Source organism: Mus caroli, unplaced genomic scaffold, assembly GCF_978045245.1.
Source record: "Mus caroli unplaced genomic scaffold, Mus_caroli_1 scaffold_19, whole genome shotgun sequence".
Lineage (NCBI taxonomy): Eukaryota > Metazoa > Chordata > Mammalia > Rodentia > Muridae > Mus > Mus caroli.
The window spans coordinates 51,844,748-51,862,841 of NW_028227274.1; the positions used below are offsets into that span (position 1 = coordinate 51,844,748).

The window sequence follows — 18,094 nt, forward strand, 5'->3', positions numbered from 1 at the left end:
AGGATTTAATAAGCAGCTGATAACCTGTGCGGGGTCTTTCTCATGTAATAGACCTCTTACAGACTTGAGTGTGCGCCTTAGTCACTCTGTTTCAAAGAGAATGCTTTCTTGTAAGTTGTGTTACCTCCCACTCGGTGACATCTACTTCCAGGTGTCAGTTGGGAGAGAACACAAAGAAAGCAGTTATGAAGGTAGGAGAGGTTTTGGATTGAATTTTAGTAGTGGGCTTACTTTACTAGCCTCTGCTTATGGCTCAAATTTATAATGCTTTGTAGATTATGAATCCAATACTGTCCCTTGATGGAGTGATGCAGGCGCGATAACTTTACGATCATTTTTGTTGACACTATGGTAACTGAAGTACTCCGATGGAAACGAAATGGCTTTTTGTGGTGTTTCTTTAACAAAGAACCCTATTCTGAGGCTAAGATTGTATGTATTAGTATGTGTGTGTGTGTGTCCCACCCATTTATTTTGCATATGTGTGTGGGAGGCTGTTGGGGTGCTCATGTTACTGCCTGCATTTGGAAGGCCAGAGTACAACTCAAGGGAATCGGTTCTTTTGAGTCTTTGTAATTGTATGCTATTTTACTTAAATGTGTGTGTGCATGCATGCACACATGCACACACACACAGACACACTCATATACTCTCTTATATGTTGGTAAATTTGACCTTATATATTTTTTTTTCTGGGTTTTGGAAAGAATAAAAGAAACAGCTCTTTAAATTTACGTAGGCCAGGCCTCGTGGCTCCAGGAGTAGGATCCAAGGCACAGTGGGTCTGAGACAGTGAGGTCACAAAGTCAAGGCCTGTCTTCAAGGCCATTTTGGCAGAGTTCATGAGAACTGGTCTCAAGTGAGAAACAAACAAGAAGGGAAACACTGGAGACAGTGCCCTGCCTGGGAGCTTAGCCCAGGTCTGGAATGCCCATCAGGTGCCCCCAGGCCTGGGGACAATCCTAAGAACCACAGAAGCGAAAGTGAATGAAAAAAACAAAGACAAAAGAATGTTCAGATTTTCATAGTATTTTTTCCTTAGGATAAAGGAATTCCTGTAACTCATTATGTTGAGTTTTTATTTAAGATAATATTGTGTGGTGCTGAGGGTGAAGCTTTGTGCAACCTAGGAAATGCTCAGTCACTAAGACATCCCCCAGCGCTTGCTGAGAATTTTTATGATGAATGTATACTAGATTTTTCAAATACTTTTAATATTTCTGATAATTGAACAATTTATATCTTATAAATTTTAGTTAGGGGTGTGTGTGTGTGTGCCAGTCAGTGTGAATTGTATATGAGTGCAAGTATTCAGGAAACGTGGAGGCCAGAGCATGACATCAGGGCTTGCTTTATTGCCTCAAAAGAAAGTTCTCATGGAATTGGCCACTTGCCTTTTTACTTTTTAGCACACAAGGTCTTGGGAACTGCTAGTTTCTGCCTCCAAGTCCTGGGGTTACAGGCAGTGGCCTCCATTTCTAGCTTCTTATGTACTCTGCCTCTTGCTTACAGAGCAAGCCCTCTTACCCACTGAGCTGTCTCCCCAGTTCCCATAGATCCAGAAAGTTAAATCAACCTTATTTTCTAAGGGTAATGATTACTTTGTCAAGGAACATAGCTTCTTAAGGATTTTATGCTTGTTTATGAGGGATGCCTTATGAGTTTTTGTTACTTGTGCAGTGACTTTATGCAGTCACATCCTGACAACAGGTTGATATGAGTTGAGAACTTTTTTTTAAGTTTTGTTGATCTGATACCTCTTGCCTTTAGTAGAATTTACTAGGCATGCCTCGTATTTAGGTAAGGTTTAAGATGTATTAAAATGGTTTAATTAGTTTAAAAAACTTTTGTGTGTGTATAGTGTGTGTGTGTGCGTTTGTGTGTGTGTGCACATGTGTGTGTGTGTTTTGTATGTGTGTGAGCATGTATGTATATACATGTATGTATATACAAGATATACCAGGGCACAGATTATTTAAACACTTATACATGTATGCTCATCCCAGAAAGCAAACGTACAACAGATTAAAGTTAACAGTTGCACTGAAGTCCACTGTGGTGAACCAGTGAGTTGTTATTGGTGCTACTAACAGGAGTATGTGTGAGAAATTAGTGTCAGAAGCAGGATGACTCAAAAGCACCTGCATGATCAAAAAGCCCACTCCAGCACAGGTGATGACTCATGAAGCAGTATCCCTGGAGCTTTCTGCATAGCTTCAAGGCTGAGAAACAGGTCTGCGAGACCTCGATGACTTAGCTGACCAGCGTCTTCTCCAGCGGTTGTTTACTGATTCTATCACTCTGGTGGAACTCTGGAGACTCTTGCAAATGTCAGCTTTCCTAGACAAATGACAAAGTTTTTTTAACTCCCAAGTGTCGTGAAGTCCCTTCTTTTCTCATGGAAGGAAGGTGTCAGAGGAAACTGCTACCCAACAGTACATGGTGGCCCCACATGTATGTGAAGGTCAGAGCATAGACAAACTTTCATGCTTGAGACAGGGTTTCTAGTTATCCATTGTTGCATAGGTCAACTTAGTTGACCTGGAAACTTCAAGGATTCTTCTCAGGTCATTCCATCTCACCATTGGCAAGCTGGGATTACAGATGCATGGTACAGCATCCAGCTTTATGTGGCTCCTGGGAATCTGAACTCTGGTCCTTAAACTTGCATGGCAAGTACTTTATCCACTGAACCATCCTTTCAGTTCATGGTTTTAAAGTTTAAGTTTCTTTTATTGGCCTAGGACTCTTATTTTGTCTTGAGGCAGTTCAGTAAATCTTGCAAAGTATTTGTCTCTTTCATCTCAGTTGAGTTGGCATGATGTTTTCTTTTTATGATTTTTGAGAAGGAGTTTCTCTGTATAGCTCTGGCTGTCCCCTGGAACTCATGTGGATCTTCCTGTCTCTGCATTCCAAGTGTTGCAATTAAAGGTGTGTGCTCCCATCACCCAGCTAAGTTCAGATTTTTTTTTAAAAATCAGTTTATTCAAGATCTGTAAGATCTAGTCTGATGCCCCTCTGTTGCTTCCATTACTATTAATTTGTGCTTTTTATTTTTTTAAATTAATTATTTTATTGAAGCTTTTAAGTGATCAACTTTTTCTTTTGTTAGTTTTTCCTGTTGAATTTCTGTTTTCTGGTCATTGGCCTCTTTAAATATCAACCTCACCCCCCCTCCCCTCCACCGATGCCCTACTTATTTTGTGTAGTATTGATATGAAGAAGGATAAAGGGTTGGAATATAAAGTCCAGAATTTGAACATAGATGGCCAGCTGAGTTTTGAGAATAATGCAGAAACAGTTTTGGCGACAGGGAAAGTCTTGTCAAAGAGTAGTATAGCCAGATGCCATTATTAACAAACAAACAAACAAAAAAATGGAACTATTATTTTATTCCATACCTAAAGCAAAAATAATTTACTTCAAGTGTATAATAGATTTGAATATAAGAACCTATATAAACTATAAAATCTATAGTTAGAAAAATAGGAGAAAAATCTGTGGTCTCAAGTGTAGTCGGAGATTTTTTTGAATTACAAATAAGTCAGTGTGAATAGTAACAGAAAAAATTGGTAACAAATTAGACTTGATGAAAATACAGCACACACGTGTGCAGTTCATGAATGAAGAAGTCCAAGACCATCAGTCTTCAGTAAGATACTGTCCCTCCACTGTAAGCTTACATGTCATAGATACTGACCTGGGTAAGACATCAAAGAGTGACAGTATTACATTCTGAAATAACCGGCCATCTAATATTGCTGGTGGAGATCCGAAATTACATACAACCTTTCTCAGTATACTTCAGAAGTGTCTTACAAAGCTGAGTCCACACGCCATATGATGTTGTGATAGACTCCTTAGGATTTCCTCAGGGCGACTGAAAATCAGTGGTCACCCAGAGATTCAGGATGTTCATCATCCTCTCCTTCCCTCGGCAGGGAGGCCTCAGACTGCAGCCTACTTAGGTGAATTAGCTGGACTTTTATGTGGTTGTTCTCATGAAAAATAGTGAGCTGGGAAAGAATCCAGATATGAATCTGTACTGTATAATCTATACTGTATGAAAATGAAATCTAATCTATAATGACAAGCAGTTAAGTGGGGTCCTGAGGCTAGAGGTTGGCAGAGGAAAGGGACATTGATAGCTGAGCTATTTGGAGTCTCTGGGAAACTTCTTGATTGTGGTGACAGTTATGCAGGTATGGTATCAAGGGTATATTTTATTACGGCAAGCAGAGCTTTTCCTTGTAGGAATTATCAAATCTGACTATACTTCAGTGTCACCTAGTAAGCGTTTAAAGTGAACATAACTTCTGCTCCACTGTGTAAGAGGAGTCAGCTATCAGCAGGAGGCTGGCTTCTTTGAGCTTTTAAAAGTTTCCAAAATGCTTTTAGTTCCCATGTGGAGTTTGTAAATAATGTTTTCGTTATATTACTGTCCCTTTTAAGACTCCCAGAACCTGAGCATCCAGAGTGTGCTCTCTGCTGGCCTTTCCTGGCTTGTGAGGCCAGTGAGCTAGCTCCTCTAACATGCAGTCTAGGTGACAGACAGCTACTGAGGACAGTGTAAGTATGCGATATTTGTAAACTGAAGCAAATGCTGTGGGAACATAGGGTAGAAATTCATCCCTTTCATCTTACTCAGAAAGAACTCAGAAAGTTTGCCTTTCTAAAACCATTGAGCATTATTTAGAATAACAGAAAGTAACGTGGCTAATTTGGGAAACATAGCGTGTGTGCTGCACTTTTTAAAAGCATTTCTTGTTTGTTAGCATCTTTGTATTATTTTAAAAATCAAGAAATCTCAATTTAATATGAGTGACAGCATATTAAAATACTTATGTGCTTCCAGGTTCTTAGTTTGTTAGTGTCAGTCATTTATATGTTACGTATTTTGTGTTTATTTGTGTTTAGGAAATTCAGGCTTACAGAGCATTACGCACTTCAAACTCTATTGTTTCTCAGAACCATTAGCATGTTGTATTATTACTCTCAAGATGGGGTTATAAGATACAGAGAGACTCAGTTTGACCATTAAACCTCTTTTCTATTGGCCTCTATTTCCGTGAATAGGTATTATATGGCATACTTTAAAGATGACAGTCTGTAAAAGGAGTTTACATATGATTTCATTGTTTATCTATAGTAAACACATATTTTACACTTACATGGTAAACTTAGAAATAGTTATTCTCCATTTGTGTGTGTATCTTATGGTAGATGAGAGTGAAATGTCACATTCCTCCTCTTGTGTTTCAGAACAGAGTAGGAGAGATGATTTAGAAGCCTTGGGCCACATGTTCATGTACTTCCTGAGAGGCAGTCTTCCTTGGCAAGGCTTAAAGGTAATTGGGTTTTTTGTATTTCTTTATTGGAGTTCACAACATCTTAATGTGTATTTAGGCCCTGTTAAAACACCACATTGTTGTACTCTTCTTTCCTCCTTCAGGCTGACACATTAAAAGAGAGGTATCAGAAAATTGGAGACACAAAACGAGCCACACCAATAGAAGTGTTGTGTGAAAACTTTCCAGGTAATGGACAGTGATTACGTTCATAAATTAAAACATGTGCTTATGCAGAGAAAAAAGGTTAATTTTCATTGCTTAAGTTTATAAAGACTTTTTTGTGTGCTTTGAAGAACATGAATCTGATAAAAATAATTAAAAAGTTGTCAATAATTACTGTTTAGACTACAGGAACAGTTTGTATATTTGTTCTACAAGATGGCATTATATGAAGAAAATTCCATCTTTTAATTACGTTAAGACCAATTTGTCATGTTTCCTTTAACAATTCATTTTTTATTAAGTTGAAATACCATTTAGTTTACTGTTTTTAGAGTCTCAATCAGGTTTAACAGAAGTTATTAAAATATTAATTTTATTTTTAGAGTACTGTAAAACCTTATTTACTTACTTTAGGGAAATATTATGTTAAAGAACTGTATAAATTTTGAAAATTATTCTCCTTAATAAGCACTTATGGCAACTCACAAGTAAAAATTTACTTAAATAAGGTTCCTAATCCTAAATTAAGAAATGGTAATGAATTGTTAATTAAAAATGTGTGGTTGAGGTAGAAGCTTATTAAGTTGCCCAGCCTGTCTGGGCCTTGCTCTGTACCCAGATTGGCCTGGGAATTGCTGTCTTCCTGCTTCAACCTCTTGTGTGGCCTGTGTCACCAGTCATAGCTGTTGATACTTACTAAACATCATTTGTGGCTTGTACAGTCACATAAAGTGCAAAGAAGACTGACATCCTTCAAGATTGAGGTCTTCTGTCACTTTGCAGTCGCTGATTTGTCTCTGTAATAGAATTACAGCAACAGTAGAATCAGTGCTTAGAAATGGCATGCATTTCCTTATTCACTGCTAGTAAACTTTATTTTCTTTCTTGCTATAATTTCTATAAATGGAAGATTAAGCAATATTGGTTTCAGTCCTAGAAGTTTAGGTTAGGCAGGATGTGTGGCTGCATTAGTAAGGTCATACACAACTCTCCAAGGAAAATGGAGGTGCCAAGGCAATTAGTCCTGTAATTAGACAGGAAGTAAAACAGAGAGAAAGTCAGTCTCTCTGTGAGGAATGCTACAGGGTACTACTTTGCATTGTGAATGAATGGGAGCACAGGGGCAGAAGTTCCCCACGTCTGAGATCCCAGCATTGGTAACCTACCATTTCTTTCCACACACCCTGCACTCTGATGATGGAATCTTTCTTTCCACACACCCTGCATCCTGATGGTGGAATCTTTCCTCTTTTAACAGGTTGATGACTTTACCAATTCGATTTTTCCCCCTTCTTTTAGAAAGTATAAACTTAAAAAAAAAGTGATATGTAGAAATTTGTATATTACTGAGAAATTATTTGACTAGAAATTAAAAGAAGGCTTCTTTTGTATTTCTGTGTCAGATTTTTGAGTTGATTTCTATTATTTTGCCAGCCCAGTTAATTAAAATACTGCTTATGGTGAAGATTGGAAATGTTGTTCCACGTTGGGAATTTAGTGTATGTTGCTGATGCTAAAGGAAACAGTAAACTAGTGCAAATGTTCTCACACGAACCGGCTCCAGCAGGGTTTGAAATATATTGTAAAATATGCAGGAAGTATGCCTTGTGATTAAGAGTCATGTATCATGAGCCACTAATTCAACCTCTAGTAAAATTCAAGGAATCTATTCAAATACCATAAAAAAAGGTTTAGCCTTTGGTAATAAGTGTTGCAAACATGATGGTTAAACTAAATATTTTACTTCTTTTCTTCTTGTTTCCATTCCCTCTTTCTTCCTTCTTGTTTTTCAGTTTTGCTATAATTGAAATTTTTTAATTGAAATAGAATTTGGTTAATTTTTTATTTAGTATTATAGAGATATATAGTCAGAATAATTTTTATTTCCTTTCTAGAAGAAATGGCAACGTATCTTCGTTACGTACGAAGGCTAGATTTTTTTGAAAAGCCAGACTATGATTACCTAAGAAAGCTTTTTACTGACTTGTTTGATCGAAAAGGGTATATGTTTGATTATGAATATGACTGGATTGGTAAACAGTTGGTGAGTACTTTATGCTCTTATCATAGAAGATTATTTACAGGATTTTCAATAGTACAGAATGCTCATTGCAGATTGATGGCAGTTTGAAAGGAGTCCCTTTTACTTCCTGTTTGGGGACATTTCTTCAGGGGCACCATGCTTGGGATTTTATATAAGTTCTATTACTGGATTTCCTGCTTTTTATAAAAGGTTGTTGAGTTATTTGAGATTTTTTGTCTTAATTTGCCTCTTGGTATCAAATATATTTTTATATAGTGTTCTTATGATATACTGTTTATATTTCTCTACAGTAACTTACTATATTCTGCTTTGATCAAAGTTAAGAATTTTAACAGTTTCTCTGAGTCAAGATATTAAGTCTATAATTTTGTTATTTAATAAATATTTCTTTGGTTTTGTACACATGTATTTTATTTATTAATTTTGGATATAAGATTTATAAATATATTTTTATTTTTAATATGAGAAAATAACTTAAAATTAATAACATTATGAGACCCTTTAAACTAGTGGTGCTCATCCTGTGCGTCACTGTGGGGTTGAACAACCCTTTCACAGGGTCAAATGACCCCATCACAGGGGCTGCATATCAGATATTTACATTAGGATTCATAACAGTAGCAACATTACAGTTAGGAAGTAACAGTGAGACTTGTACATAGATAAAAATTTAAGGAAGGCCGGGGCCTAGCAAACACAGAAGTGGATGCTCACAGTCAGCTATTGGATGGAACACAGGGCCCCCAATGGAGGAGCTAGAGAAAGTTCCCAAGGAGCTAAAGGGATCTGCAACCCTATAGGTGGAACAACATTATGAACTAACCAGTACCTGGAGCTCTTGACTCTAGCTGCATATGTATCAAAAGATGGCCTAGTTGGCCATCACTGGAAAGAGAGGCCCATTGGACTTGCAAACTTTATATGCTCCAGTACAGGGGAACGCCAGGGCCAAAAAGTGGGAGTGGGTGGGTAGGGGAGGGGGGGGGGAGGGTATGGGGGACTTTTTGGATAGCATTGGAAATGTAAATGAGGAAAATACCTAATAAAAAGTATTAAAAAAAAAAAGATAAGAAAACAAAGTCACTATTGGTAAGCAGAGAGTTAAGTATTTAAAATCACCTGTGTAATTTCAGTGCTTTAAGTTTTGACCACAGTTTAATAATGCAGTTTTAAGGGCATCAGCTAAGCATGCTTTTCAGTATTCAGGTATTTCAGTCGTTGTGTGTCTTCCACATCACTAATTATATCAGCATATAAAGATCTGTATTAAAATTTATGTGTTTTATGGAAAAAAAATTTAAGGAAGGAAAAGGGTGAAATATATTAGTACTGATGTTAGAAATGCATAGAGATATATAAAGTATATACATCTAAAAAACTGAAGTAACAGCAAAAATAATTTTATGGTTAGGGTCATTACAATCTGAGGAATTGTACTAACAAGGGTCATAGCATTAGGAAGGTTGAGAGCCACAACTTTATTCACATGAAAGTCAATACGCTAAAAAGTATTTAAATGTCTTAGAAATACTTGAAAATGTAGCACTGTTCCTTTTGTGTTACTCAGGTAGTTTTATCAGTGTGCTTGAGGATCATGGTGCTTCCTGAAGACTTAATAACTTAGCAGTATCACTTATTGATTCATTGACTCCTTTAAACAGTTACCGAAACTTTTAGATGGGAATTCTGAAGCAGGTGTTCCAGCACTAATTGTTGTTTTTGTTTAGCCTACTCCAGTAGGTGCAGTTCAGCAAGACCCTGCTCTGTCATCAAACAGAGAAGCACACCAACACAGAGATAAGATACAGCAGTCTAAAAACCAGGTTTGGTGCCTTTATGGATATGAAATATTGCAGTTACTTTCCTTATTGACATGTGCATTTCTGTTCAGTGGGTAACACACACACACACACACACACACACACACACACACACACACAAGCATTGAAAAGACTCGTGTTTTCAGGAAAACTTCAGTTCTCACCATTAGTTTCAGATAATCCTCAGTTGTTAATTCATGGTAAGAATAGTCAAAACCGAGCCATATTTGGTTTTTAAAAATGAAGTGTTAGAATTATAACACTGTTTGCTCTCTCTAGTTAATTTAGTACGTTATTTATTACATTTCTGTTGTTTAAAATGATTTTTTATATGTGTGTCTAGAAATGCAGAAGCAAAGGATACAGTATAAGAAGTGATTTAAACTGAGTTGACTAGGTGGAGTGTTCAAAACTCACTTATCCCTGGAAGCAGACATATATGGATGTAGTTTCGTTTCACCTTGTTTAAATTAATTTCTCAAGGCCGGTTTTCTCACCTATAAAATAGTGATGATGCATGTCAACCTTTTAGAATATAATATGTTCTCAGTAACCCTAAACTCATGGATGCTGTTGCTGTCTCATAATTTTTACAGTAAATGCACAAATAACTACATTTTGAAGTAAACTGAACCACTTGACATATATTAATTAATTAAATGCCATACACATTTGCATATTTAATACAGAAAAAGCTGTTTGTTTGTTTGTTTATTTTTGAAGTGACCTTGCAGAGTAAATGCACTTCTTTTAGACAAAAAAAAAAAAAAAAAAAAAAAAATGGAATAAAGACATTTTAAGAGTAGTGAGCAGGAGACAGAGGAAAGGCAGAAGAGCGAAGAGCATAAAAGTTGGACAGGGACAAGCAACAGAAAAACCGAAGCTAAAAATCATAAGACATTTGTTTGAGGACTGCCAGTCAAATAGTGTGCTTGGTACAGCATGTAAAAAGATAAGCAGTAATACTGAGGGAGAGGGGGAGCTCTTGGGGAGGGGATGGGTAGCTCGCCAGTCCTTCAGCAATGTTCTCCTGTCCTATTTTGCAAGAGGATTTTCAGTTTGCTTAAGAATTTTACCGTCTTCTAGAATCTGAGAGTGTCTAGAAATCCCTTGGTTTAGCCCTGCTTAGATTCTGTCCTGCTTTTTATTCTGTCTTCTTTTTGCCTGTTAAAGTTCAAGTGATGGTTTAAACAAAATAAAAACTGAAGAACAGTACCATTTATTAATAATACTTCTACATTAAATATTACTACACTTATTTAATAGTATTACTATAACCAATTTAGAAAGATTTGTTTTTAAAGTTTAATAGCTTGAATGATCTGACAAGATAACTGTGTAAGTAGAGGGCTTAGAACTTGAGATTTGGTATTTTTGTCTTCTAAACTAGAGTTTATTTCTTTGGTGTTCCTGAAGATTGGCTCTCTCTAAATTTCTCTGTTGAAGCTATTGCATGTTGTAGTAATGGAAGCCCTCTCATAACTTAAAGACTTTTAGACTTCTAACTTCTTATTTCAGACATAGTTGGTCATCTAAGCTTCCTAAGGGTGAGTTCTGTGTTTTATTTATAGTTCTTTTTGTGTTAAAGCAGGGAAGATTATGTATGTGTGTATAATGTTTCAGTGAATCCTTGGAATAGGGCTATGTATAGGACCTGAATGCACAGTCTTCTCATTAAAGAAAAGTTGTGTGCATAGAAAAATTTCTTAAATATCTGTGCATCAGTGAACAGTGTTTTATGACAGATCCTATGGTTAGCAGTCTAAAAGAGGAAACAGGAATTTTTTAAAAGCTCTGAACACTGTAGTAACTGCAGACAGGACAGTCAGTGGTTGAAGTTCAGGTAGCTACAGTTACATGTAAAACGTTAAATCCATATTAGTGTTTATATAGAAGGAGAGCATATAGCTTTTATTACTTTCTTACAGAGCTCTGTCATCAGTTGCCACAGATGTCTGTCTTAACTTTATAATTTATTTCACTGTCAGTTACAAATCCACTAATCTGGCTATGCAGTTAGAGAGTGATGGAAAGACAGAACTCTCATGGTGGTTTTGATGGCAAACTTCATGCCATGAGCTATGTAATTTTTTTTTACCGTCCAGCTTAATTTAGGAAGCTCACTCCCAGAGTGTTTTCCCCCATGTCCTTCTGCTTACATTTAACATCTCTTTCACAAAGGTTACTCTGGCTTCTGGTTTACTTAGGCTCCCTCTAGCCCAGCATGGTTGGCACTTGTGGCAAGATTTTGTGGAATTTTGTTGAAAAAGAAAAAAGAGCACCAGAGACTTTAGCATATTTGCAGTTAGTTTCAGAAGCTTGATAGCCTTATTGAAGGAAGCTGGCTCTGGTTGGAATCCTCCTTATGCTCCTCACTAGGTCTGTGGTCCCAGGAGAGAGTGCTGAGTGTCAGTGTCTTTACCCATGAAATGAGGATGAGTCTGTCTAAATAAAGTTACTCATTCAGAACCGTGCTTTAAGAGATCTTCCTTCTGGTAGTGCTTTCTGCATGTTCCTAAAATAGAGAAATTGGCTGTTCTAATTTCTAGTAGAATGCTAGTAGCCTGTGCTTATTACCATACAGATTTTCCAAGGGATCTAAAAACATCCACAATTTTCATTTGGCTTCATAAAAGAAGGTTCTTTTAATTAGAACCAAATTGAAAAAAACTAAAGCAGCAGAGATTCATAATTGTGGGATTGTCACTTTTAAAACTGTTTGTAATTCTCACAGTATCGGGCATAGTGCTCTCACTTTTCAGAGACCCTTGCCGTTTTTTTTTTTTCTGTTACACTTACAGTAGAAACAGAATACAATGAGACACAGTTCTTAGGATCTCAACATTTTAAGGATTATCTTTTTTTCACATTGCTAAAAATAGCTCCTCATGGAAGAACTACTGAGGACTTGTGTAAGAAAACCCAGTGGCAGCCTTTGGTGCACTCTCATCAGCTTTCTTTCCCTGGTTCTTGGTGGATTTCATTTATGAACAGTGGGAAAGATTCCACCAAATTACAAGGAGCACCAGAGAGTTTAGGCTGTTTTAGCATTTGTGGAATCTGGGATGGAGTCTATGACTTCCCAAATCCTTTTATTTGTAAAACATTATGCCTCTTACTTGCTTTTATGGCTGATCAAGACTCAGTTCAACAATAGAAACTTCATCTTCAGAGAGAAATAACTGTATGTATTCTAACTATTCCGAATAGTAAGGTTATTTTAATTTTCCTTTTATACATATGTTTTGTAAATTATAAGGATGAGATGTTTAACGTATTGGGTTTTTCTCCTTCCATGCATGCCATATGCATTAAATAAATGGCAGTCGGCAGACCACAGGGCAGCTTGGGACTCCCAGCAGGCAAATCCCCATCATTTGAGAGCTCACCTTGCAGCAGACAGACATGGTGGCTCGGTACAGGTATTTTCTGATTTTTGCATGAGTGATTATTCCCCAGATTTATACAACTAACCTTTTTTTGAGCTCATGGCATGATACTCTATCCTTATGAAAGCTTGTGGCCGAATTCTATCCATAACTCTCTCCCTTCGTTATTTAACCAAAAACCAAAGTTAACATGATCCATAAAGACTACCAGGGATACTACACTTTTGCCTTGGTTTATTTTTGCAAGTACATGCAATGGTATTAAAGTCATACTTGTGGCAAGTTAGCACAAGTGGACTGTAGTATGAGCGGAGCTTGATTGTCCAATAATAAGCTAATGTCTTTATTCATTCTCTAAATACTAGACCGTTTACAAACCTTTTCCTTTCTCCTTCCTGACTCTGCTTCCTTTGAGCTTCATTCCTAGCTATCTAAGCTTTTTCATCTGTACTACTTGGGAACATGCCTGTGTCTGGACTTACAGTAATAGCTGCTATGCTGTCCTTTTGTAAATACTGAGTAGTAAGCTGTGCTCTTGCCACGGGTTTGTTTTTACTTCTTTCTGTCACTTCCTCTCTGAACAGCTGGTGGCTACTCTGCACTGTCCCAGCCTCTCTGGGTAACTGTGTAGGTGTGATTGTAGAGACAGGGAAGGCTGCAGCCTTGCAGGTATCTCTAAGGCAGTCATCTAAACGCTAGTGTAAAGTAACCGACAAACGTTACCTCAGCCTGTCTCAGTTTGACATCCGTTGGTTTTGATTTTGTTGTTGCTCAGTGTATTTCCACTTGAATAATTTTCTGTTTTTTTTAATCAATTTTTCATTCTTTTTAAATATATTATTAATCAACTGAATCTGTATTTTACTTCTAAAAATAAGTTCAAACTTAAGTCTTATCAGCTCTCTTGTTTTTCTTACCATTTCATTTTAGAGATAAATTCCATAACTACCATTTTTACATATAAAAGGCTATGGATTTTTAGGAATATGTAGTAGAAATGTTTGAATAGTTATAAATTCTGGAGTGGCAGACTTAGGGGCAAGAGCGCCGGAATTCCTGTTATTGGGAAAGCTAAGAGAGGAAAGTATATTGAATTTGCATAAATGCTCGTGTCTGGTTTTACTTGTTTCTGAGTTCTCGGGGTAGGGTTGTGTTACGTGCTTTGCTAGTGCCCAGGGCAACCTGCAGCAGCCAAGGCGCTGATAGAATCTGTTCTCTTAGCGCCATTTCCAATCTGTTTTCCTGTCCTCTTAGTCATCTCATGTGTTTCCCAGGATTAATTAATTAATTTGATGGTTTTTAATCACTTTGGTAATCTGTGCTTGCTTTATTTATTTTTCCCACAGAGAGTACTTGCCCTCTTTTTCTATCTCCAAAACTTTTCTGTCGAGACTCCACCCAGCTTCATCTGATATTCAGTATAATATGATCCACTTACCCAGTAGAATTGTAGTAATAGGATGCATACATAGGTAAAATAAGAAGTTATGCTCATTCTGCTGATTTCATGAAAGCGTTTTCAGCCTTAAACCAACTTAATACAGTGAACATTTTTAAAAGTGTAATGGGTAACTTACTAATACTTCAAGAGTGGCCGTGTCAGAATCTTACCCCATTGCAAAATAAAGACTGACTTTATTTACCGCATTTGAAAATCCTCTCATGCACACTCCAAATTACTTGATTGTTATGATTTTACTTAGACTAAGGAGAGGGTAAGTTAAAACTAATAATAATGAAAACAAGTACCTAAAAGCTAACTCCTGTGATTATTATGTTGATCCTAAATAAAGGTAGAAAGGGAAGTAATGTGTTATGTTTTTTCATGGTTTTATAAAGGGAAGTTGTATAGAATTTTTGAAAGTTTATTTTTGTTTTGTCCTGTCTTAGGGTTTAAATTTGTGTGTGTGTGTGTGTGTGTGTGTGTGTGTGTGTGTGTAAGCTCTAATGTGAAGCTGCACTCCCAGCTTTAACACTTATCTTCTATAGGCTTTCCCTAGTCACTTGTACACTCCCACCTCCCTGACTCCCAATCACTGTGTTTTTTCTGTGGAACAGTAAAATGCTGTTAAACATTCTAGGCCATTTAGAGTTGGTGGAATTTCTCGGAGTTTTTGACTTAAAGACACATCGTAAGATAGCTCTTATTTCTGGTATGCTGTGCATGTAGTCAGTGTACATGTTCAAGAGTGTGTGCGCATGTACATATATGTGGAAGCAGGAGGCCTATGACAGATATCTTCTTCTCTTGCTTCTCACTGTTTTTTGAAACATGGTCTCTTCCCAAAACCTGTGGCTTAATGATTGGCTAGGATGGCTGGCCAAGGAGTTCTAGGGGTCCTCTTGGCTGTACGTCACTGATGCTGCAGTCACGATGTTTACTGTCTGTCCATGAGTGTTAGGAAGTCCATTCACGGATCCTCATGCGTGCATTCATTGTAGCTATTTTACTGAGTCAGCCATGTCCTTACCCCTCTGATGAGCTTTTTTTTTAAATTTTTAATTTATGTGCATTGCTATTTTGCTTACATGTATGTCTGTGTAAAGGTGTCAGATATTGGAGTTACTGATAGTTGTGAGCTGCCGTGTAGATGCTGAGAATTGAACGTGGATCCTCTGGAAGAGCAGTCCAATACTCTTAATTGCTGAGCCATCTCTTCAACCCCCTGATACGCTTTTAATAGAAGCTTGAAGGTTGAAACTTGAACTCTGCCTCTTCTGCATACTGACAACCTAACGGACCAGATATGCATGCTACCGAACTGGTGTTATGGTTAAGAGAACAGTAGATTAGGTTCATATTGTGTGTCCTGGATTACTTATCAGTAAAAGGAGGATATTAATGATATTTTTACCTCTTGGTTTTGCTTTGAAAATATTTTGCATAAAGACTGAGGTTTTTGAAGGACTAGCTAAGTAGAATCAAGTACTTTTGTAAATCAGTGAGCAGCTGTATTTTCATTTCCTGAAAGTGAAATATGAAGACATAACCAAGAGAAAACATTGTCAAATTTGATCTTTCCCCTTTTTATATTTCTTTAGTGAAATAATAGAAATATGTAGCTATACATTTGATAAACTCTGCTAGAAAATTGAAGATCAGATTAGTATATCCAAAGATGTTATTTTGAGTCTTTTCTTACCTGTGTATGTTTCGGAGAGCCCCTCATGAATTTAGTCTACACATCTCTGTTAGTCCATAGAATCATTTTAATGAATATGAATGGGAAAGAGACCTACCCATTCATAGTTTTGTCTATTCATTATTCAGAAATATCTAAGTTGTTCTTAGGAGCTAGGCCTTGTTCTGAGCTCTTAAAAGAAAAAGAAAATGGAGAGACAGAATAAACTAGACCAGTGCTAGGAGAACATGTAGGAAAATGTACCTAAAAATGGCTGGACTAATGGCTCAAATTTGCATGTCAAAAGTGCTATGAATACCAAAGAATCAGTGGCAGTTATTAGTCAAGGAAGGCAGTAGGGGAAACAGAAGTGCCCTGTGCATAAAGCTGTTGAAGAGAGAGATGCCCTGAGGAATTGAATTCAGTCCATCTGGGTGTGTGAGAAATGAAACCAAGAAGTAGGTGGGTTGTAAACTGTCCTTGTTGTTAAGTTTGAATTTTATTTTGAAGATACTGGGGAAACAGAAAGAGGATTATGGATTAGAGGACTAGTCATGGTGGTGCATGCTTGTAATCCCAGCACCCAGAGGCAGAAATGGGATCCCTAGGAAAGCTGACCAGCTAGACTAGCTTGAATCAGTGAACTCTGGATTCATCGAGAGAACCCTTTTTCAACAAAGAAATTGGAGAGCAATAAAAAATCGATACCTGATGTTAACTTCTGGCCTTCATACATATGCAAAACCTCATACACAGTTAAGCACTCTACCCACGCGCGCGCGCACACACACTCGCGCACACACACTCACACACACACACACACACGCACACACACACACACACCTCCCCCCCCCCACACACACACACATGGGTACACACACGTCCATTGTTTATGTCTTTCTCCTTTTCCTTGTCTGTTCATGTTGATGTGCATTTGTGATAGTTCCATATGTTGGCTGCTCTGAGTGCTTTGCTAAGCATGGATGCTCGGTTGTGTGCAGTATCCTGGCCTAGGTGTTTTGGGAAGACACTTAGGAGTAGTACAGTTGGATGATATGGTAATTCTGCTTTTTATTTTTGAAGTTCATCTTGATTTCCACAGTGATTATACTACTTTACTGGCCCACTAGAAGGGCATAGGGCTCCTCCTTCCCACCCCCATCCTTACTAGCAATTGCTGTTGAGTTTTTGTTTTCTTTTTCTTTAAGACAGGGTCTTACTGTGTGGATACAGGCTGTCAGCCTCAAACTCCTAGACATCTGCCTGCTTTTGCTTCCCCGAGTGGGGATGAAAGGAGTGTGCGTGCCCCTAAGCCAGGGCTTGTGGTCTTGCTTATTTATTTGATGCTAGCTGGTCAGATTCAAGTCGTCTTGAAATTTTGTCCCTTTCTTTCCTTGTGCAGCTTTAGGGCTTCAGATTTTACGTTAGAGCTTTAGTCCATTTTAATCCAGTGTTTTGCAGGCGGGCTTATTCTTGTCTTATTCTTCTACATGTAGATACCCAGTCTCTAAGCACCATTTGTTGAACAGGCTGTCTTTACTCCAGTGTATGTGGTGGTTATAACTACACCAAGTTTGTGTCTGGACTTTTCTATTCCATTGGTTTGTGTGTCCGTTTTTGTGCCAATACACTGCTGGTTTTATTATTAAGGTTTTATAGTACAGTTTGGCATCTGTACGTCCACCATTGCTCTTAATGCTTGTGATTACTGTGGCCATTTGAGGCCTTTGTGCTTCTAAGTGACTTTTAAGGTTGTTTTCTAGTTCTATGGAGAATGTCATTTAAATTTTGGTATGGATTATATTGAACTTGTAATATATTTGGTCAGATAGCTAGTTTCATAATATTGTTTCTGTGAATTTATGAGTATGGGAATTCTTTCTATTATCTGTATCTTCTTAAATTTCTAGTTTTTATTGTCTTTCATTTCTTTGTTTAGTTTTATTGTGAAGTGCTTGTGCTTTGAAGCTGTTGTGAATGAGGTTTTCCTCTGATCTCTTTTTCAGCAAGTGTGGTATTGGTATAAGAGCGACCACACTCTGAGTGGGGGTTATATACCCAGCTACTTTGCTGAGGTTGTTTCATAGACGGAAAAGCTTTCTACTGGAATTCTTCAGGTCTTTTGAAGCACAGAACTATCTTGTCAGCAAATGGGGATAATTTCTTCCTTTCCTGTTTGTATTCCTTTTATTTCTTTCTAATGCTG

General features: G+C 37.4%; 1 protein-coding gene across 12 annotated transcripts in view; it reads left to right on the forward strand.

Annotated features, from left to right (window-relative positions):
- The window catches only part of Csnk1g3 (casein kinase 1 gamma 3), an 81,915-nt gene that overhangs the window by 52,430 nt on the left and 11,391 nt on the right, over window positions 1-18,094 (forward strand). For 4 of the 12 annotated variants that reach the window (XM_021150495.3, XM_029471806.2, XM_029471804.2 and 1 more), the window contains 5 exons: window positions 5,263-5,348; window positions 5,453-5,537; window positions 7,409-7,557; window positions 9,285-9,380; window positions 12,704-12,799. In XM_021150495.3, coding sequence (XP_021006154.1) covers window positions 5,263-5,348; window positions 5,453-5,537; window positions 7,409-7,557; window positions 9,285-9,380; window positions 12,704-12,799 — 512 coding nt within the window. The remainder of the gene's footprint in view (window positions 1-5,262; window positions 5,349-5,452; window positions 5,538-7,408; window positions 7,558-9,284; window positions 9,381-12,703; window positions 12,800-18,094) is intronic. The other 8 variants (XM_021150496.3, XM_021150497.3, XM_021150498.2 and 5 more) reach the window with 5 other exon arrangements.